Genomic DNA, 22,925 nt, shown 5'->3' on the forward strand with positions numbered 1-22,925 from the left:
GTACAGGGAAAGCACGTTTGATGCCAAGTGCTGTTGCTATGACTCTTATGCCGGAAAGTCCCTCCAACAACACTGCAACTCATAAATCAAAGACAGAAAACAACAAACAAATTAACAAATTGTAACTAAAGAAAATAAATAAATAAAATTAAACTTCAAATTTACTTAAAAACGCCAACCAGTGAAATATAATTTTTTATTTTTCCTTACACACGCTCATTTTTATTTTTATTCTCCCGAAAACTTTGACTTTTGTAGGTTTGACGTCAAATTGGCTTCTACCTGTTTTTATTGTACCATGTAGAAAACTTGCTACTTCATATGCATGAGCGCCTGGTATTGGGAAATTAAAGTATCGTTTCGTAAAAATGAAAAATAAAATAAAATTGACCGCGAGAGTTTTTTCATGGCTTTAAAATATCATGGACGGAATAATGAAAGCTGTTACGATACTTTTGGTCGTGGTGAATGCTTTACCAAATTGTAGCATTTCTAAAATTGATGACAAGAATAGTGCCATTTGTTTATATTGTGACAAAACGATACAAAACAAAAGGTCAACTTCAAGTCCGTCAAGAGCTAATTCACTCTATCGTGTGCATAATTGAATTCACGATTTTTGATTTTTTCGGATATCTGAAAATACGAATATTAACCGGATCTTCGTAAATCCGGATATCCGAATACATGCACAAGCGAATATTAACCGGATATCCATACTATCCGGATTTTATTCGTGTCAACAGATAATCCGCATGGATATCCGGATATTCGAATGTGCGGATAGTCCCAGCCCTAGTATGCATACAATGGTATATAGCAAATTGCAGAAATTTCAATACATAACAGTAATTTCAATAACAATCACTAAATAACAAGCGCAAGCGAGAATAGCAGCACCAATACGCAAATACATACTAATGTACAACATAAGTAAGAGAGCTTAGCACTCTTGAGTGACTTAGAACATGTTGAGTTAAACATAAATTGCTGCTATAGAGATGCATTTTTGTGTGCTAAGTGGACTTGAATACAAATTAGGTGATGCTGATGTCGTGACAGTGATTAACCCCCTTTCTTCTGATATGCATATTTGTATACGTCGAATACAAAAATTTTAGAAAAAACACAATTTAATTGAAAAAATACCTTTTTTTATAAAAAAAAAATATTTTAAACAAAAAAATTACTAACCGATTTTTAAAACGTTAGTATTGTTGTAAAGGCGGATAATTCCCCTTTCTTCTGATATGCATATTTGTATACTTGGTGTATATAAATTTAAAAAAAAAAAATATTTTAAACAAAAAAATTACTAACCGATTTTTAAAACGTTAGTATTGTTGTAAAGGCGGATAATTCCCCTTTCTTCTGATATGCATATTTGTATACTTGGTGTATATAAATTAAAAAAAAAAAAAACACATTTAAAAGAAAAAATACCTTTTTTTATAAAAAATATTTTCAACAAAAAAAATACTAACCGATTTTTAAAAAATTGGTATCTTTGTAAACGCAATTAAACTCCTTTCTTCTGATATGCATATTTGTACACTTCGTATATACAAATTTGAGAAAAAACATTTGAAAGAAAAAAATAAAAATTTTTTCTTATAAAAAATATTTTAAACTAAAAAATTACTAATTAGAAATACAATTGAATATTTTATTTAAATAAAACAGAAAATTACCTTTAATTTTTATATATAACCTGTTATGTAAAAAATCAAAAACCATGGTGTTTTTATATTTTTATATGCCTTAGACTTCCGTATATGTATCTTTGCTTTATTTTTAACTGGGCTGTGGGTAAACAAGAACAAATTAACGTTTAAAACATTATTAATTATTAGTTTTATTTAAATACGGCATTCAATTGTATTACTAATTAGTAATTTTTTTGTAAAATTTTTTTTATAAGAAAAAATTTTTATTTTTTCCTTTTAAGTTTTTTTTCTCACATTTTTTGTCCGAAGTGTACAAATATGCATATTACACGAAAAGGGGTTTAATCGCTTTAACAACAATGCCAATTTTTAAAAAATTGGTGAGTAATTTTTTTGGTTAAAATATTTTTTTATAAAAAAAGTAATTTTTTCCTTTTAAGTGTTTTTTCTCAAATTTTTATTCACGAAGTATACAAATATGCATATCAGAAGTAAGAGTGTTTAATCGGCTTTACAACGATATGATTTTTTTTAAATTGGTTTTTTAAATTGGGTTATCGCATTTACAATCGTGGAACATCTGCATTAATTTTAACATTCGCATTCGCAAAACTCAATGTGGAGCTTTTGCGAATGCGATACCAGATGCCTAGCTGTTAACGTAGCTAAGCTGATTGTACCCATGAAATAAGGAGAAAAATCGTACATGTCCGTAACTTTTACTGTTTTTGATCTCAACAACAAAAAACTCAATTTGGTTGTAGAACTCACCGATTCATACGTATGTACCCCTTTTAGTGCAAGAACAACCCACACCTTATAATTTTTTGCACAAGTGGCAACCCTCTCTGAAAAAATAAAACCTTATTGCACATCTGAAGGCCAAGCCCCTTCATTTGACTCTTTATTTTTGAAATTTGAAAGAACTGTGCAAATTAGAGGCGATTAACAAAAAATTCGCGTATTATATATGTTTAAGGTACTAATTTGTAAATAGTTGGCAACCCTACTCAAAATAAAGGATTATTGCACATCCGGAGATCATACCCTTTCACAAACAAACAAAACAATTTATTTGTCATATCCACCTATCTACATAAATTTTTCAAGCCAGTCCTAGAAGAAGGGATTAAAAATGTATTACAGAAACATGTTCTCCAAATTCTGAAACAGCCAAAAGAATGAAAATGAGGAATTCTTTGGAAAAACCTTAAACATCTGGTTCTGCTAGTAAACGGTGTTTACAGAACGATCTTGAAGTGAATGTCGGGAGGATAATCCGACATTAGCAGCCCCGATGCCATATTCATAAACGAAGTATTCTTGTACCGCAATAAAAATAAGAGTGTACATTAGGGCTGGTCAATTTTTTCGGCTGTAGGCGTATAGCATAGGAGGATTCTACGTGTAATTCTAAGCAAATTAGCCGAAGAAATCGTGGGTCTAAAATCAATTTGGAGTTTGCCAAATTGAGAAAATAGGTTTCTTTTACTTAGCATTTTTCTTTAGTGCTGTAAAGAAGTGCTTAAATTGTGTATAAAACAGAGCTGTTAAGTAATGATTATAAATTGTGATGATTACCGATTTAGATAAATTATTTTTTTTTTAAATCTGCTAAATGATTAATTACCATTATCAAATTACCATTATTAAATCAAGAATAATCAAAAGTAATCACCAAATTTAATCAACTACTTTTTTTGATTATTTTTGATCATTATTGATTATTTTTTTAATGACAAATAATCATGATTGTTTTTTGATTCATTCTAATTATAATTGATTACTAATTCCTCGGTTAAAAACACTAATTGAATTATTCATTACGATTACGGAACCTTTGTAATCGTTTTGATTAGTAATCGTAATCCAAAGTTAACAGGTCTGGCATAAACTAAAATTCAATACAAACTACATGCATTCAGATGTACATATGTAGGCATGTACATTAGACTGCATCTTCAATAAAAGTTGCGGTTTTTCCGACGGGATTACAAATGTTATTATATTTGAAGGCGTCGGAAAAAATATTAAGATTTACGTGAGCTGGACCGACTTGAAAATACCTCCAAATAATGGAGTTTTTTATGCATGAAGATAGTTTCTTAAAGAATTTTTTCAAAAAAATCCCTCAGATGACAAAACAGTTTAAGCTTAAAAAATCTGCATAAAAATACTTAAAAATCTTATCAACAGAATCGTAATAATGAGATTTTTGATGCTGTTTTTTAACTCTTTTCAAAGATTGGTTTCAGAAAAACTTCAATAACTGGGCCAAAGCTATTAGGATTTCGACTTATGAGGTATCAGTGGAAGGGTATTTTCCCTCTCTTTTTATTTCTGTGCATTTTCATTAAAGTCCTTCTTTACACTGAGGGTAAAAAATTTTAGAACTAAAAAAAAAACGTTCTAAATTTAAAAAAATACGCATATGAAAGAGCACCAACCCAACTCGTTTTAAATTTGAGTGTGTACGTTATAAAATATGTCGTTGTGAAGTGCACAGATGCTTTTTCGTTATACGAAATTATAATTAAGAAGAACAAAAATAATTCATTTTATGTTCCGTCTGATGGTAATTGAACCCGGACCCCTTGGCAGCAATCAATCGTATCAAGCGTTTTTGCACACTCAGCTACGGCCATATATGTAAATGTGTTTGCAAATGTTGTCACAGATAACTTGTCGGACATAACTTCAAAATGATAATATGAAATTTCGATCTTCCTTTTATTTGTCCTCAATTCGAAAAAGTATTTGCGAAGTGCAGGATATTTAAATAGAAACGCGTTTAAAGAAAACAATCTCGAGCTTTACTCCTGCATTACTTGTCCACTGGTTTCAAGTTCAAAAGCTAACTGTAAGTAGGTTATTTTTTATCAATTGATAATTTTTTTCTGCAGGGGATAAACATATACCATATATGTGTGAATGTGTTGTCACCCCTATGCATGCTTTATATACATATTCTTTGTTAATTACATATGAAAAAGCAGCTGAGACGTGCGAAACGCCATCCGTGCAGTGAAAACTGCTTCATTTTAATACGGGCGTATTTAAATTGAGTATTTTCATTATACGTAGTGTATGTATAATGGAAATATTCACTTTTGAATTGGTTTAAATACGAACATTTTTACACGGTAATCAAATAAAAAAATTTCATTTTTATAACGCGTTTTTTTCTCAGTGTACGACACTACAGCAAAATGATAACTAAAAGAAACATATTTTCACTATTTGACAAACTCCAAGTTGATTTTAGACCCATGATTTCTTTGGCCAATTTTCTTAGAATTAAACGTAGAATCCTCTAATGCTATACGCCTATAGTCGAAAAAATTTCCCATACAAATTGACCCGACCTAGTATACCTACATATGTATGTCGGATCCGATAATAAGATTAAAGAATTGGAAAATACTTTGATGAAGTGGCGCGCACTGTTTTATAAAACACTTGTTGAAAATTGTACATACTGACAAATAGTAGGCGAGGTAAACAAAAATTAAAATAGTTGATGAACCGAAAAATACAGGCTATTCAAAAAATGTTCTTTAAAATGTGCGCGTCAATAATTGATGAATCGGCATCCTGCGTCATGTATATAACTGGAAGTCCTCTGAACTTGTGGAGCGTCAACCGAAACGAGTTTAAAATATTATCATCTTTCGCACGTAGATATTTGCCCCCTTCACCAGCTGTTCCGAGCGAGCAGTTGTTACTTTTTGTTAAATAGAATGTTCCAATTTTTAAATTCAAGTACTAAATAAATTAAACATTATAAAAAATTAATAACTTTTAACGCCCAAATGCATAAAAAATAAAGTCGAATTAAACTGCTTTGAAATAGAAAATTTGTATGAGAATATCACTTTATGAAGCTCTTTAAATCTATTTTATTTTTTATGAATAAGGCCATACATTTTTTCATTTATCAAAATTACCTAATTCACTTACCGAAATTATTTCTTAAAAATACTTGACATTCGCTTCCGCGGTAGTCTAAAATTCCACATTCACAACATATATATAATACATATATAACATGTCATAAATATATGTATTTCATATATGTATGTAAAAAATTATGAAAATTCGCAGATATTTTCTAAACTTTCTTCTAAGTTTGAAACTTTAAATTGTGTGGATTTTATTATAGTGGCTGACTTCCGAAACGTCAATTGCTTTGCATACGTACAAAGTATAATGTTCCATAACGCCGAACTACAAAATATTGACAACGTATACTGTTCCAAAACGCATCCGAAAAATTATCGAAACGCATCGCTAGAGCAATCCGCGCATCAGAAACAAATTTGATGCTTCGTTTGTTATTGGTTACCATTGGTGTTTTAAAAATGGAAAATTCAGAAAAATTTTCCATTGCTAAATGGAATATGGAAAATATGCAATGTATGTATATGGTTGCAATGTGTCGCAACTCTGCATATACAAACAGTTTGAATACCGCAGTATAATAGTATCCAAACATTGTGTTGATACGTATTGGAAGTCAGCCAGTATGAGCCATATTTTGGTACAAAATTAACGAAACAAATTTTGCGTAAAAACATATGCGCATACTGTTAACAAATTTCTGTGCTCAAATTTTTTCTATTCACTGTCTAAGATAGACATTTAAGGGCTAGTTTAGTTTAAAAACTAAGGTTAGTCAATTAAATGTCAGCAAGCCGCTCAATATAAACGCAGTTTACGTAATCTAAGTTTAAACTGGCACTGACAAACTGGCCCTAAGTTGTTAAATGTCACTGTTGTAAAAAACGGTGAAATAAACAAGTAGCTTCTCTGAAAGAACATACCGTCACTAGAGACGAATAAAGGCGCGCTAGTGTTTCGACGGCGAAAAAAGACGCATAAAAAAATTGTACGAAAAAAGGCGCTTAGTAAAAACTTCGGCGAAGAAAGACGCGTAACCTAGTTGACGGCGAAGAAAGACGCGTAATCATAGATTTATACTTGGCCAAGGACTGTCACTTCAGCATTATTGCATGCGAGTTCTCACATAAGAATCTGTTAAATGGGCTTTGCGTGTAAGCGGTTACCCAACAGATAGCAGTTAACATGTAGAATTCTGTTGGGTTTTAATTTTTACGTAAAAATGGTATAGCAGTGCAAGTATGCATAACTGGGCTAAAAAACTCTTTACGAAATGTACATACTATTACAACCACAAACATAGTTGACCGCGAAAATAAGTTTACGCGTCTATCTTCGCCGTCAAATATTTTAACGCGTCTTCCTTCGCCGTCAACTATGTTAAGAGTCTTTCTTTGCTGAAGTTTTTTTTTATGCGCCTTTTTTCGCGGTCAACTTTTGAGCTCGCGCCTTTATTCGTGTCTAGTGACGATACGTATTTAGAATAAAAAACAGATCGGCTATAAGGCTGTTCCTATTGACTATTCTAAATTGGATTCTTATTAACGGACAGTTCTTGTAATAATGGCATAAGAGATTTTCTAGAAAGTAAATGAATTCAAAGGACAACATTTTAAAAAAGTGTTGTCACTGTAACTACACACAGATATGGTGTCCCAAGTTAAATTTTTTTTATATTCGGACCAATTAAAATTCGGATGCCCTTGATGGAAACATAGTTTTACATACATAGACACATATGTACATTCCTACATAAATATGCATAAATATAATAACACTTAAGTACTTAAATGCAAACACGTTAGAGCTGAATAATTTAATTATATTTATTTCTTCTAATTATCTTTTCAAAGGCATGTCACCGGAAGATGAATGGTACAACAAAAGCTTATCTGCCTTGCGTATGAACAGCTCGCACCATCCCAATTTGTCAGCGCCGATGTTGCAGTATCAAACATAATCGAAGACCTTTGACGACTTCTTTTAAAATACAAATGTTGAGTTACGACACGCAAACAGTCAATATTTGTATTTTAAAGGAATGCCGTCAAGTGATAAATGATTTAAGAACAGCGTCATACGGAGCTCGCGTAAATTTGTTAAATATTTTAAAATATCTACATATATTTAATAATATTAAATATAAAATGCTAAAAATGCAAGTCGTGTGATCACAAATAATATCATTAAACTGAAAACACAAATACATCTACATATGTACATACTTACCTACAAAAAATAAACATAAATACATATACGAGTTAATGTGTGTAATTAAGTATGTACATACATATGTATACAATACATAGACTCTAAAGTGCAAAAGTTGGCAGTTTTATAAAGAAATCTGGAAAATTTTATTGTAAATAATCATAGGGTTAAGGATTCGCACAAAAGTTGAGCGATCAGAAAGTGTTTCACACTTGTTTGTATGTAAATGTATCTATTGTAATTGCATGTATTATATGTAGGCCAGACTTTTATATGCGTATTAATTTTGTTGAAATTATAGGTACGCAATGCAAAAACCTAAAGAACATATTTAGTTAGTTATAATGAAGCGAAGGTGTAATGTTACATATCTGCGACCAGCCGATTTATACACAATTTGCACAACAGCGTTTCCGTACCATCTTAACCGCCACTCCTTTGTAAGAATTGTATTTGAATTGTTACTACATATGCTACATATTTCCAATACCCCGCATTTTCAAGAAAATCTACTCTTAAGCAAATAATAGATTGTATAAAATATAAAATGAGACAACGGAATGAAATGAGTAATTTATTCTGCACTACATGGCTGGCACTCTGCTGCATCTCTATTGTATTGTATTGTAATTCTCATATTTGTAAGCTGTAGCTAAGTAATGAGTAAATAAAATAATAACTACTTAATTAATTGATTAAAAATTTACACTATCTTATGATTTAAGTCCACAGTATTCATCACATATGTGAAAAATGCAATTTTCCCACTCTATGTTGTAAAAATCAAGAAAACTACTATTAAATATAAAATTGATTAAATGAATAAAGAGTCTTTATTTGTCAGGGCTGAGAGTTTTCTAGAGCCAAAAAGGACTTCGAACCATGTTCACGAACTAACATGAAAAACAGATAAAAAAAAGCAGTATTTTGACAAAGCTACACTAAATTCACTATTATACATAGATATGAGTTACATATTTATATATATGTCTACATTTTGTCGGACAGTTAGGCAGCCCTACTGGCACTCAAGTCTCACAAAATAAATTCCCAGCTAGTATATGGTTGCTTTAATGTTCTAAACGCTCTTGGTGCCAAAAATACTGTTTTATTAGGATGGGTACCGGGGTATGAAGGACATGACGGCAACGAGGAGGCTGACTGCCTAGCGAAGCTAGGAGCTACCGCAGTATTTAATGGTCCAGAACCATTTTGTGGGCTCACCAAAGCACAAATAAAGGAGATCATAAACAACTGGGTAGAGAAAATGTTCAACAGGCACTGGATGGAATATCCAGGGTAGAGACAAGCCAAACGATTTATCTGCCCTTCAAAAGAAGCTTCAAAAATACTACTCAACTTAGGCAGAGAAGACCTAAAAACTCTCACTAGGTAATATACGGGACATTGCTCCCTTCGCTATCACCTCAGTAAAGTGAATATTTCAGACACAAATGGCTGTCGCTTCTGTGAGCTGGATGAGGAAACGCCAGAACACATTCTTTGTGAATGTGACGCTCTTGCTAGGCGCAGACTAGCTCACTTGAATGGTGCTACACTTAATCCATTTGAAATCTGGAACAAAACGCCCTTGAAAATGCTAGGCTACATTAAAAGCCTTCCCCCATAGGGCGCAGGGTCACGCACAATAGATCACTTCAGAGGTCGCATTTTTATATAAAACGAAGCTTTTAGTGTGGTCCATATTAAAGAGTAGTTATTAAAACATATAACAAGCCAAGTAGAGGATCAATTCACCCACTTTTATCTAAGGATCGTCATATTAAGACTCAAGATATACTGCGGCACTCAAGATTTTTTTCAGAGAACATTGCTGACATCCATACTAGTGTATAAAAATGTATCTCTCACACATGAATTATTAGCAAATATATGCATTTTTGATTGCAATGACATTTGGGTTATATGCTCCGAACATGTCTAACGGCCGTTTGCGCTAACTGGAGGTACATCCTTCAGTTAAGCACAACGACTGCTTTATCGATCACATGTTAACACTAATCTCCAGTTAAACATCGGTACCGACGTTATCGACACAATGTTATATGCATGGAGTCTGTAACGTCGGTAACGATGTTTAACTGGGGATTAGTGTTAACCAGAGATGGTGGAAACGGCCCTTAGAGATTTAAAAGGTTGTTTGGACTAGCTAAGAGCTGTTGGAGTTGAGATATTTTGGAATAATCGAGTTTAAAAACAAAACAAAAAATAAAAATATGTATAAATGTATGTATGTACACAAAGGTAAGATGCGATTCCTCTCGTTCCCCGTCTCCCACTTGCATCCATCGTGCGTCACCTCCAAAATTTATTTTTATTTTTTTTTGCTATATCATCATATCTATTTGGAAAATATATAACAACTTTTACTTTAAGGACCCCCAATTTTAGGGGTAAAATTGGTACCGTTGGAAAGCTGGAGATCCCCCTTTTCAAAGATACCCACTTTTAGGTGCGAAAGCCATTTTGCGACTCAGCGTAAAGGCGGATCGCCATAGCATGCTGCATGCATAACGCTCGCATCTATACTCACGCAGTATAATACTTTTTTTTATTCCAAAAATGGATACTGCAGTTTTCTCAAAATACTGCATTTATACTTTTTTGGCCTAATTTTTTTTTAAATACTGTGTTCGTGGAACACGTTAACAAAATTCATATATATGTACATATACTGTTATGTAAAAAAATAGGTACGCAATATCTTGACCAGTTTTGACTATCTTCATTTCGTTTGTTTAATGTTTATTAATTTAATATTAAAGTTTAGTTGATTATATAATACATCGCACTAGAGGTGTCAAACTGTCGATGGTAGTATCGATACTTTTATTTTTTTGCCCCTATCGATTAGTAGTGATAGTTTTTCCCAAAAACCAATTTTATTCATAAGGTCTCTATTTTGGGTAACTGCACCTCAGTTTTTTAAGTTTGCAAATTTTTTATTATAAGTTTACTTTTATTGTGATTCCTCTTTTAATAGCCGTTTTCTCAAGCAACCTTTAATTGAAATGCTCCCTTTATATTTAGAAGTTGCTTAAAAACTTATGGCAATGTCTGAAGTGTGTATGTTTCTTGGGTGTAAACAAATTAAAAAAATTATACATATTACGAAATTTAAACAAACATGTAACTTAATGGAAAATAATAGTAAATTCCGTCTGTATCAAGGCACATTGAACAGGTAGTATCAGTAGAGCAGCTGGTTTGATTTTTTTTTCCAAATTATTTGATCTCGAAAATGTCAAATATTTTTAATTTTTTCTCACAAAAATTCTAAATTGTTCAAATCTATTTGCATGTGAAACTTTTTTCCATACAAAACAAGCTATGGAATAGCAGCTTTTGGAACGTTCGCCCAACTTAGCAGCACAACCGCTGATTACTGGGCCTTGCAAAGGATGTATCAATGCTTCGAGAAGCAAACAAATTTACTAAGAAAGTTGCGACAATTTTTATTTCTTCCAACTTAAAGTTTTTATTTTTTGTATTTCACATAGCACGCTTTGATGTAGAAGAAAAAAATCAGAACAGTTTTTGACACCTCCGATACCAGAAGCAACAACACAATACACGAAAATGTTGTTTTTGCTCAAATGCTACTACGTGTTTGATATGTCTTGGTCTGTATTTATTCTTTATTTCAATACTGATAACTTTTATTCCAGCCGGAACCCATTTATCCAATAAAAATCTAGATTAGTGTAAAATATTATTTAAAATCCCTTCTTAATTATTGCAAAGCAGGTCCAGCCATGTGGAAGAATATATTTCAAACCCAACCAGCTGTCTAGCCTTCAAAAGAAAGAAACTGCAACAATCTTTTGTGCAATTTCAAGAGTACGTTCAGTGTTGCCAGAACTTTTTGGACCAACCGGCTAAATTGGCAAAAAAACCGGCTAAAAACGGCTAAACTGTTTCAAATAAATTTCACATGTTTTATTTAAATAAATCACAAGTAGAAAGACTAGTTCTTGGAGAGAAGTTGGCAATTCAAGCTGGAAAAATTTTGCCAGCGAAATTTGCAATTAGGAAAAAACATGATTGTGGCACATGGTTGGATTTTTTGTTGACGATATTTAGAATAAACAAGTTCGTTAAATTTAAAAATTTACAAACTTGAGCGATTTTAAAATAAATAAAATAATGTAAAAAAAAATAATTTTTTAAAAACAAGCTTTTTTTATTTAACATATACAATCAAGGGAATAAAATAAACTAGTGTAACAAAAGATATTTTAGCACGACAATTTTTTCAAAACTGCACTAAAATTAATAAAATAAAATAAGTTAAGGTCTCGTTAAAGTTACTAAAAGCCATTTAGTGAAAGGAAACTAATGAAAATTACTAACAATTTGTACTAACTTACTTCGTTTTTAAAAAAGTTTGTCGCGCGAAATACAAACCGGAATTTAAATATCTGCATACATACACATACATACCTAACCAATTATGCATGTACGCTGAATTCGCTGACATAATATTTTTATTAAGGGCTGACTCTCCATTTATGAGCCTACTACATTTAATATAAGCGGCGTAAATCTTTTCGATCATCTGTTTAGACTGAGCAAAACACGTTGAGTTCAGGTAGCGAAAAAATTTTACAATGGAAAAAATTGCGGAAAGTTGGCAACTGTTGAACTGAGCGGAACTACTCAACTGTGCGTTTCTAGGACAAACAGTCTTCGTTTAGACCAGGGGTTCTTAAACTTTTAAGATGATGGAACCCTCACGAATCACCTATCATTTCATGGAGCCCCACATCAAATTACCAAAAAGCAAAGACAGTGCAATTTAAATATGAATAAAAACTTTTACTAGAAATAGTATACATACTTTAAATTTTAATGTGAANACTTTTAAGATGATGGAACCCTCACGAATCACCTTTCATTTTATGGAGCCCCACATCAAATTACCAAAAAGCAAAGACAGTGCAATTTAAATATGAATAAAAACTTTTACTAGAAATAGTATACATACTTTAAATTTTAATGTGAAGAATGAAATTGTTTCACTGTTATTAATTATTGTATAAAATAGTAGTTCGATATGTCTGAAAGCTGCATGCGCATTTCTGGGGTAGCATCCAATTTCGGATAAGTGTAAGCTGAAAACCCTGTTGACAGAGTACGTTGTGACAGGAGGAAGCAAAGTTAAAATGGCCTTTTTAGCGACTTCATGATATTTACACTTAACACTAACCCAAAACTCTTTCACTACTCTGGAGATCTATGAATGCTTCGTAAATGGATTTTGTACCTAACCGATATTACTACTACCATCCGAAAAAAAACTGAGATTTCAGGTGATTTACCAAGTGCTTAGTTATAACCAGGGAACGGATTTTTAGGACCTAAAAACCTATAAAAAAGGCAAAATAAAATAACGAAATAGGCTGGAAAAGGCAAATAAAATAGCGAAAAAGGCAGGAAAAGGCACTAGGTATTGCAAAAAAGGCAAAACGAAATAGCGAAAAAGGCACTAGGTATTGCAAAAAAAGCAAAATAAGGCACTAAACAGAAAATACGAAGAACAATCAAAAAATACATTTATTTTAGAAATGTTTATATTACAAGTAAAAAGAGAAAAACGATGAACTAGTTTCATTATATGAAAAATTTGTACTTTGATTTTTTGACTATTTTATCCTTTCGAGTTTCTAACTCATAAAACTTTAATCTGTATAGTTGTAGTAACATTGAACCACAAGATGCATTTTGAAGTTTTCTGGCAGCATTTTCATTCAATTTTCGCGAAGAAAAGCCTTGAATGTACTAAATGTGTGCTCGACGTAAGTTGATACAAGTGGAGCCCAATTTAAATATGGAACGTTTGAAACGTTCATATTATCAGGAATAAGGGCGTTTTCCTCGCCTTTTACAATTTTATCCACACCCCTTATTGTCTCCAAGCCTACGTTAGCTGAGAAAACGGCTTTGAATTTTTCCAACACCAATTTTGCAAGAGGTGCCTGCGCTTCTATAAGCCGCATGGGCATGTGTGTATTTTTTGATCTTAAAAAAAAATTGTAAATGCTATAATCACTTTTTTAAAGGTAGAAAAGGCAAAAATAGGCAAATATCTTAAAAAAGTAAAAAAAAGGCAACATCAAATGTGTATATATGGAATCAGGGAAAGCTAAATCGTGGACATTCTTAATCGAATATACTCTATCTCTTTAGCAGAAAAAAAGGCAATTTCCATAAAATCCGTTCCCTGGTTATAACATTTCACATTTCATTTGGCAATCCATAGCGTTCCTTGTAGAAAGTTGTATATAACCCTTTGGCTACAGCGGCCAAAAATACATGCCGGTTAGAAAAAACAACAAGCTAGCAATCGCAAGCTCAACGCTCTTATGTAGGTAGGGCACTCAGTACGGCAATCATACCAACTACGAGTACATATGTACATATGTATACTTGAAAATAGATAATTAATTGCGTCTCGGTCAAGCTGTTTATAGAACTTATTCTTTTCTGTGTGCAACTCAAACCGGCCGCCGTGTTTATTCATACCAAAATTAATTTCGCGGAACCCCGGTGACTTTTCTACGGAACCCTTGGGTTCCGCGGAACACACTTTAAGAAGCTCTGGGTTAGACAATATGAACGCGCCCAATGTGTCACGAATTAGGAGCATAATCAGAAGCAAATCGGTGTGTGATTTAATTTAAGCATTCAGATCAAGTACAAACCACACACCCGGTAGGTGCTCTACAGAAATTCGTATAGAAATATCCCACGGTTAACAGCTGATTTATTCAAACTAATTTCCGGTATTTTATCTTACCAAGGAATTCACAATAGAATCTATCATACCACTGCCTAAACTATCCTACATAGTTGCGCCGGCAAATTACGCTCTGCTATCACTAGCAGTAGTGAATACGCTGTAAAGAAGCTGTTAAGCNGGTATGTGGAGATTCTTGCAAATTATTTTGAAATGTATACACACACATGTATACACAGCAGCAAGCTCATGCCACCAACAGCGATGTCGTATGCATAGAATTTCTACTGAGTATGTATGTAAGTTAACTACATACAAATGTATATATGTACTACCAGACCCGGCGAACTTCGTCCCGCCCAAAATTAATTTTTTTTATTGAAATATTTTGGTCGAACCATTTTCACCAACAATTCACGTTAACGATTTCCAAAAATTGTTGAGTATCGTTGTTCTACAGAAATCCAATATACACAGACTTATTTCAGTCGAAATACCTTACAGCTCTTATCAAGGAGCGCAATGGTTCTGATGGTAGACATAATGCTGGTCATTTGAGATTAACCCCTGGACAACTCAATCCTGGTGTATCCGAATGAAGCTCGCAAATCACGTTCATTGGGCCAATCGCAACACACGGGAGCTCGGCATACTCGGTTGTACAGCACGTCGGTGTAATCGGACATTCGCGGCACTTTTTCTCACTTGACGATTTTTAGTAACAACTCGACCCCAGCGTCACCCGGCGGCTGTTTTTGCAATAGTATTGCCCTTACCGTTACCATTACATAAGTATCCTGGGAGGTCAAACTGGGAATATGAACAACTACGAAGAGACCTTACTCACACAAAAAAAATTTCGTTAAAATCGATTCACTCACAGCCACACGAACGAAGTATTATATGTATATACATCCAAAGATAGGTACCTTCAGTACCTTTGGGAAGACGCCGCGCCCCCTTCTTAAATATCCCCAATTTTCTTTAAGAGAATGCGATTGATTTCGTATATCTCTATACTACTATATGTTCGAGTACTCAACCATGAACACTTCCAGGAATGTGCAGTATGAAAAAAACCCATGATAAAAGCATAGTAATGTAAAACCGTTGTCTCAATGCGTCGGCCATGATTTTTTTTTTGAAGTTTGCCATATATGTAATACTTCTATATTGCTAGTACATTCAAAGTACATTCCCCAACATCAGAGTGCCGAAATATTTAAAAAAGAAAGAGAGATCCGATAAGAGAATGTACTCAAAATGACAATTTTACTTTTCAAAATTCAGGAGCGGTTTCACAAATCGGGAATCGAATAACGTGCTTTATTGGATTCGGCCAACATATAAAATACCACACCGCTTTATTTGTAAATAAGTTTTGTCTTTGTTAGGAAAATATCTTCTATCTTCCAATTTCTCAGATTTCCAAATAACGAGGAGCATCGGAGAAATTCGTCATACCGAGCCCTAACCGCTAAAATAATGTATATATATATATATTTTTTTAATTTACTTTTTGATGCAGGTGCTCTAAGAGGCATTTATGCATGAAAATTAAATTTTGAAAAAAGATGCCTTAATTCATTTTCGCGGCTAGGGCTCGATATACATTTCAGCGTGAAGGAAATATGAGACCGTCAAATTTGTGTTTGTTTGTTGAATTCCCTGAACCGGCCCTGTTATGTTATGGCACTTCATTCTATGTAGTAGTTTACAAATATACACGTATACTTCTACAATCACAAAAATTTTCATAGGCTATCTTTCTTTGATTTCGAATGGAGAACTCATTGGGATCATATTGTACTAGCAATATAGAAGTATTACATAGGGCCTGTGCCAATTGATAGAAAAGTTCTCTGGATAGTAAATTTTTGACAGCTATGAGGTGAATAAAAATGTTTGATACGGCAGGGCTAGTGAAAAATTTGACAGCAAGCATTATCAAGAAGAAGAACGAACAACGCACGTATACACATAAATTAAAGAAAACAAAAGCGAGTGGAAATAAAAGAACATGGTCCCGCCGGCAAAAAAAATAAAGAAAAGCTATATAACTTGTAAGATTTAATTTCAGATTTACATATGAAAAGGCGTTATGTATTTTTTTAATTAAAAATACTATTTTACAGGGAGCAGTTCAGAACGCAGAATCCTTCTGGAAAAGCGCATTGACAAGGATGTTTGGTTCAGTTCAAAGAACGCCAACAGCAACGAAGGCTGGAAGTGAGTAAGAACAATATAAATAATTTGAAGACTTTATTAAGCAAATGACTTCGTACTCCACTGACCATCCGTGGCGCTTTTTGGGAATGTGAGTTACAATTTTTCGAAACGAAGCAGAGGACAACCTAAGATACATTTTTGTAGTCTTGTTATCGCCGTTCATAATGCTGCTTAGTATTTTGGAATAAACGTCTTGTTGCATGTACATAATACCCTAAAACGACATATGTTTTTATTGGAAACAATTGTACACGGTTTTAAACATTTTTGTGAACACACTTACCAGACGGTTTTGACGTGTTTTTATTTCTAATATTACTGCTAAAAGGTCTAATAAATGCATGGATTTCAGTTCCAGAAGAATTGAAATCATCAAAGGCAAATATTTTCTATATAATTGCTGCATTTTATAAATAGCAAACTCGATAGTTTTCTTGTGCATCAAAGCAACTGTCAAAAATTTCCAGCAGTAAAAAGTTACGAATTGGCACAGCAGAAATGTAAAATTTTCTCACCATAGTAAAAAGTTTTTCCACCATAGAACTTTTCTATCAATTGGCACAGGCCCTATATATGAAGTTTGCCAACATTTTAAAATCGTATAAAATTGAGAGTAAAAAAAGGAATTGTTCAAAGTTGTTGTTGTTTGAGATTGAAAATGTGTGAGTTTGTGAGTAAAATTTTAAAATTAAATTGCTTGCAAACGTCAAGAATTTGAAAAATTCCTCTCAGCGGTTCTACCTTCCTATTTTTTATCATGGGTAAAACCAAGGCATATTTAACAAGGTAGAAGTGACAACTAGCTCGAACTCTCTTGTAGCTAGTTATAATGTCAAAAAACTGTAAACAAACAAATTAACCCTTTGAGGTGCGAGTGCTATGTTTGCTACAAAATAACATCAATTGAAACGCATCATCATAAATACATACATATGTACGTATACTAATTTTAAGAATTACTTCAATATTACCTTCAAGGAATTTTAATTGCATTAGCATCTTATATGCACATATGTATACATATGGATAGAAACGAATACCTCATAAAGGAAACCACGTAAATAGAATGAAAGAAATGTTTTATGGAACTGTTTTAAACATTTTTTTGTTTTAATTCGCCCCAATTTTTTTGCGCGTTTAGTTTCTTATTTAAATATTTAATTCTAAAAAACATCCAGCACTTATAAAAAATTATTTAATATTTTCTTCTAAATTTATATCAAGACTTAACTAACAATTTCTTGATAGTTTTTTAACTGCCCTTTAGTGAGAATTTTTTCAAGGGAGGCTTGAAAAGACTTAGCCTCGTTTAACTGAGAGGTAATATCCGCTGTAGTGTCTTCCATTGTCTTAATTTTTTCATTAAGAAGGTACATTTCCGTTTTGAAACTATGGACATTGTATGGAATCATTGCTGAAGAAAAAATTGAAAAACGTGTTGGTAAACAAATTCATGTACACATAAATCCGTATGTTTGTAAATATGTATATCAGTGTAAATCTACCCTGCACGAAAATCGGACTAGCTCAGAACTAGCGTAGAACTAGACCTTTTCCCCGACGGTACAAGTTCTAGCTCAATACCCAAGCAATGCTTTCAACTGTCCAGTTTAACACGGCGATGCTATTGGCGGACCATTGTCCTCAGTGCACTACTTTGCAACTAGTTTTTAGCCGGTTCCGGTTTGGGTAGTTTTTTTATAAGAACACGTTTTTAAGATTCGATGTCGGATTCCATTTCTTTTACATATTTTATTAAAAAAAAAGATTATTGTAAGCTGCACGCGACAATTTATTTTCATTAAATTTTAAAACTCACAACTGCCTCCACCGCGATTTGAACTCGCGACCAATGATGGTTGAGTCGGAGGTCTTCTCGCTGAGCTATTTTCGTATTTTACGAGTACCGAACATTTCCACATTTATACCACAAGTTTCAACTGTCCCGTTCTGCATTCCTGTTGCACTAGTTCAGAGATAGTTCTGAGATATGCAGATCGGGACTAGCGCTTTGTCAGACTATCTCTAAATTTTACTGCAGCGAGCATACATGTATAACCATCTACATCTCTAGCCAAAGAAAGGGGCATTCATTTGACACCTTTTTGCAAACAAAAAATGCTTCTACATGTCACGTCAAACCACGCAGTCATCTAAACATCCACCTGCACTCTTGCCCCCATTCTCACCTTGTCTGCTCGCACTTTGCAGTAACTGCTGTGAAGAGTTACATCAATATTTGCAGAAAGTATGTAACTACCAACATACATACATACATATTGAGCCCTCACCGCCAAAATAACGTAAGCGAATTTTTTTCAAAATTTTCTTTTTGGTGCAGGAGTATTCCTAGAGCATCTTTTTTTTCAGACTCCATGTTTCTTAAGTATTTTATAAAAACAAAACTATAATTATTGTAAGAGGCACGCACAATTTAAATTCATTAAATATGAAAACTCGAGTTGTGATTAGTGATGAGTTTACACCTAGGTATTTACCCAACGCTGCGTATATACCAGAGAGCTGCATGGATATACTCAAATTACATTTTAAGTCACTCGCTTTCTTTTCACATCTGTACACACTCGCACTCATTTATTTCCAAACATAACGTGCGATAGCATTGAAAAAACATTGTCAATTGAGTGAGTAATTCACACTATCAAGTGCTCGATTTAAATAACAAGTGCTTGATTGGAAAAACAAGTGCATGCCATAACTGCTGTAATGAAAGTATCAAAGAAAAACAATTTGTAAAGACAATTTTTGTTAATTTTATTGGTTTTCTAACTGCATATTATAATGCAAAAATATCAACTGATTGGGGGCATCATCATTGGCAAAAGGAAGAATCTTTTGTCAGAAATAACATTTTCAGCACAAGAAGAAACTCTTTCTGACGATGCGCTAGTTGAAGGAGTAGCTATTACTCTATGACTGCACATTTCTCTTTTGTGTACCTTTGCTCAGATTCAGTAAAGTTCTTGAGCTCTTTTGCTGGCGGGTATAAAAAAAGCTAAATTTTGTGGAAATCCGTTAAGTTTTCAACAGCAACTGTTTTTAAATAATAAAGCAACTTATTTTTCAAGTCTCTTATAAAGCCGATGTCTTCTGAGGTAACAGTGCAGTGTATAGACTACTTATATAAATGTACGTCAGGTGGATAATTAAATAATTTAGTAAAACTAATATATTTAAAAAAATACTTCATCAATATCCATTTTTTTTTTAATTGTCGTTATTCTCTACTAATTGTTTGAAGTCAATGAGCAAGGCGAATACATATAAGGTGGTATCGATTGAACAAATACAACAATTACTTGTATTTTGTTTTTACTTTTAGCGGGCCATTGTCAAATTTCAGCTATTCTTCCCCGAATGAAAAAGGGCGACAGAAAATGCAAACACTCTCACGTTTTCACTCACTCACTAACGAAATTCAAAATTTTGACAATCAAACGCTACTCACAGCTGATGAAACAACACCACCTTATATAAATTCGCCTTGTCAATGAGTGTCATTCGATTGCTCGGCTTGCTTTTCATAACAGCGTTTTTCACTCGCTTGACTCGATTTGGAAAGAGTATATCAATGCCATATTTTAAATCAAATGAGTACACTGCAGCTAAACATTGATTTCAAAACTTGTTTGTACGGTGTTTCTCACTACCCTTATACAGTTCACAGCAATGAGTTCATACTATTTAGATGGAAGGGAGTAAACTCATGCTGTTGTCTGGTATATACCCATTAATACCCATTTTCGTACCCGGGTATTTACCTAATTTCGGGTAGAAACTCATTGAATAAAATTTGTGTACCCCTGCAACTAAAAACTATAACATTTTTATGAAACTTATGTACAGTATATTCCGTTTAGCTGCCAATTGGCTTAGGTGCATTTTCGGCTTAAGTTCACAATTTTAATTAATTAATTTTAATTTTTTTTTAATTTTTAAAGTACAAAACCGCGTATTGTCGTTGTACAAAACAGCGTAACTGACATTTTTTGCCAAAAATTGGATTTGCTCACACAAGCTCTTGGCTCATCCCTTATCCATTCGTCCTGTAATGCGATTTCTTTGTAAAAAAGAGAACCATTTTGAAATATGAGTGTTTTTACTCTCTAGCAAATAATTTATGATACCTCGCATACGCGCTTTTGCATTGTCTTAAAAAAGTTTGTGAAAGTTAATGGTTATACGCTAATCTAATTTTTTCAAAAATCTGATGAGAAATTTAAAATGAAATTTGAACCAAAATATAAAAATGTTTTATTTGGGAAGAACATTCTTTAGAATTTACATTTAGAAATANTTAATGGTGATACGCTAATCTAATTTTTTCAAAAATCTGATGAGAAATTTAAAATGAAATTTGAACCAAAATATAAAAATGTTTTATTTGGGAAGAACATTCTTTAGAATTTACATTTAGAAATAAGAAAATAATGCGCGCGTGGTTTTTATTGTAAAATAAAAAGAACAATTACGATGAAGTCTTCTTTAATAGTTTATTTTTTATATATGGGGTATTCACAACGGTGTCGTAAGTGTCGTATTGTTGTATGTCATCAACTTGTAGCGTCTAAAAAATATATTACGGAGGTTCGCAAAGTGCCATCAAAGTCATATTATGAATTTTTGCAGTGTTAAAAAATAGTTTGTTGTGGTTTCAGGTTCTTTAAACATTTATTTAAGCTTTTAAAGTTTACGACATACAACCATACGACACTTACGACACCGTTGTGAATCCCTCAATAGTTTTAATAAAAATAGTGCGAGCTACGTAAGTAAAAAAAAGTNTTTATTTGGGAAGAACATTCTTTAGAATTTACATTTAGAAATAACAAAATAATGCGCGCGTGGTTTTTATTATAAAATAAAAAGAACAATNCCGTTGTGAATCCCTCAATAGTTTTAATAAAAATAGTGCGAGCTACGTAAGTAAAAAAAAGTACCAAGCACTGATAATGGTTTTTGATTTGAAATGTTATTACATTGGTATACATCGGCGTAGCCAGAATGAAATTTAGGGGGGGCTCGACCCTATTAAGCTGGCATTTCAGGGTACTATTTTATATATATATAAGGAAAATTTGAAAGTTAGGGGGGGCTCGAGCACCCCCCTGCCCCTACCTGGCTACGCCCATGTTGGTATAAATATGCGAAAGAAAATTCTCCGATTTATTGTTTTAATATTATCAAAGTGGCAAGGCCGGTGATAATACTCACAATTTATGAAACTTCAAAAAAATTTATTATCCATCAAAAGTTGTTTATTGAAACTACCTTCTTTTTTGAATCATGGTTTTACCTTTAAATATTTGTTTCATGGTACCATCCATGATACAAAAAAGAAGGTAGTTTCAATAAACAACTTTTGACGGATAATACAATTTTTTGAAGTTTCATAAATTGTGAGCAATGTTGCCGTTGAGAATTTTCAGAAAGTCGCAAAAAAGGGGTAATTGACGAAATAAAGGGTCACCATATTATATTTGCTCTTCTTAACCAGTAAAAAAATCTGAGATCCCAAGTCAAAATCAAATTTACATGTATTTAAAGTCTTTTCGCTGCTAGAACGTTGCGATGTTAAATTTAAGAAGAAAATTAAGTGTCATCCCTAACCAGAAGTGGCTACATGTATCTTCATTTTCGCCCACAGTCACCACAGTCGAAATTATCAGTTATGTTTCTAAACATGCTTGTGTAGATGCTAAATTTCTTACTTGCTATATGTTAGTAAAGAAGGGTACTAACTTGAATGATCTCAAAAAAGTAAGCTTCAAACTAGGCGTTTCTGAGTGCAGCTATGAGAAAGTGATAAATAATGAAAATATATGGCCTGCAAATGTTAAAATACGACCCTTTCGCTTTTTTCAAAAAGACGATGCACCAGAACTCAAGTAGCGCAAAATTTAATGAAACGGTTGGGAGCACTTCCAATTTGAAGGTGTACTACCAAAACGCTTCTGGCATTCGTACTAAGTCTGAATTAGTTCGCAATTTTAGTTCTCAGCTCGACTATGACGTTTTTGTTATTGCTGAGACGTGGTTGAGTTCAGTCTTTAATGATAATGAATTTTTCGACGCTAGCCTTTATAATGTCTACCGAAAGGATAGAGACGCTGCGAAAACTGGATGTTTAAGAGGAG

The 22,925-nt window shown here is 33.0% G+C and overlaps 1 protein-coding gene and 1 long non-coding RNA gene across 3 annotated transcripts; one reads left to right on the top strand and one right to left on the bottom strand.

Moving 5' to 3' along the window:
* The first annotated feature begins 16,377 nt into the window (after positions 1–16,377).
* Positions 16,378–17,164, top strand: LOC108371498 (uncharacterized). Its single transcript, XR_001848756.1, has 2 exons — positions 16,378–16,601; positions 16,674–17,164. It is a non-coding gene; the product is annotated as an uncharacterized LOC108371498 (long non-coding RNA).
* Positions 16,596–17,189, bottom strand: LOC108371496 (uncharacterized). 2 transcript variants are annotated; one of them, XM_017627077.1, is made up of 3 exons: positions 17,051–17,189; positions 16,833–16,981; positions 16,596–16,761 (listed from the first exon to the last, which is right to left on the bottom strand). In XM_017627077.1, the coding sequence occupies exons 1-3, from the start codon at positions 17,171–17,173 to the stop codon at positions 16,731–16,733; spliced, it is 303 nt and encodes a 100-aa protein (XP_017482566.1). In that variant the 5' UTR covers positions 17,174–17,189; the 3' UTR covers positions 16,596–16,730. The 2 variants fall into 2 exon arrangements, with proteins under 2 accessions (XP_017482566.1, XP_017482565.1); XM_017627076.1 differs by having other exon boundaries at positions 16,824–16,981.
* Between the last annotated feature and the right edge of the window lie 5,736 nt (positions 17,190–22,925).

Source organism: Rhagoletis zephyria, unplaced genomic scaffold (genome assembly GCF_001687245.7).
Source record: "Rhagoletis zephyria isolate East Lansing unplaced genomic scaffold, Rhagoletis_zephyria_1.1 Rzeph_scaffold_05026, whole genome shotgun sequence".
NCBI lineage: Eukaryota > Metazoa > Arthropoda > Insecta > Diptera > Tephritidae > Rhagoletis > Rhagoletis zephyria.

Bases quoted from the DNA above. Each gene is read 5' to 3' on its own strand.
- LOC108371496 (XM_017627076.1), bottom strand. From the start codon at position 17,173: ATGCAGCAATTATATAGAAAATATTTGCCTTTGATGATTTCAATTCTT. The intron at 16,982-17,050 runs GTAAGTGTGTTC...ATGTCGTTTTAG, and splicing joins AAACACGTCAAAACCGTCTG to GGTATTATGTACATGCAACA. The intron at 16,762-16,823 runs GTACGAAGTCAT...ACTCACTTCCAG, and splicing joins CGCCACGGATGGTCAGTGGA to CCTTCGTTGCTGTTGGCGTT.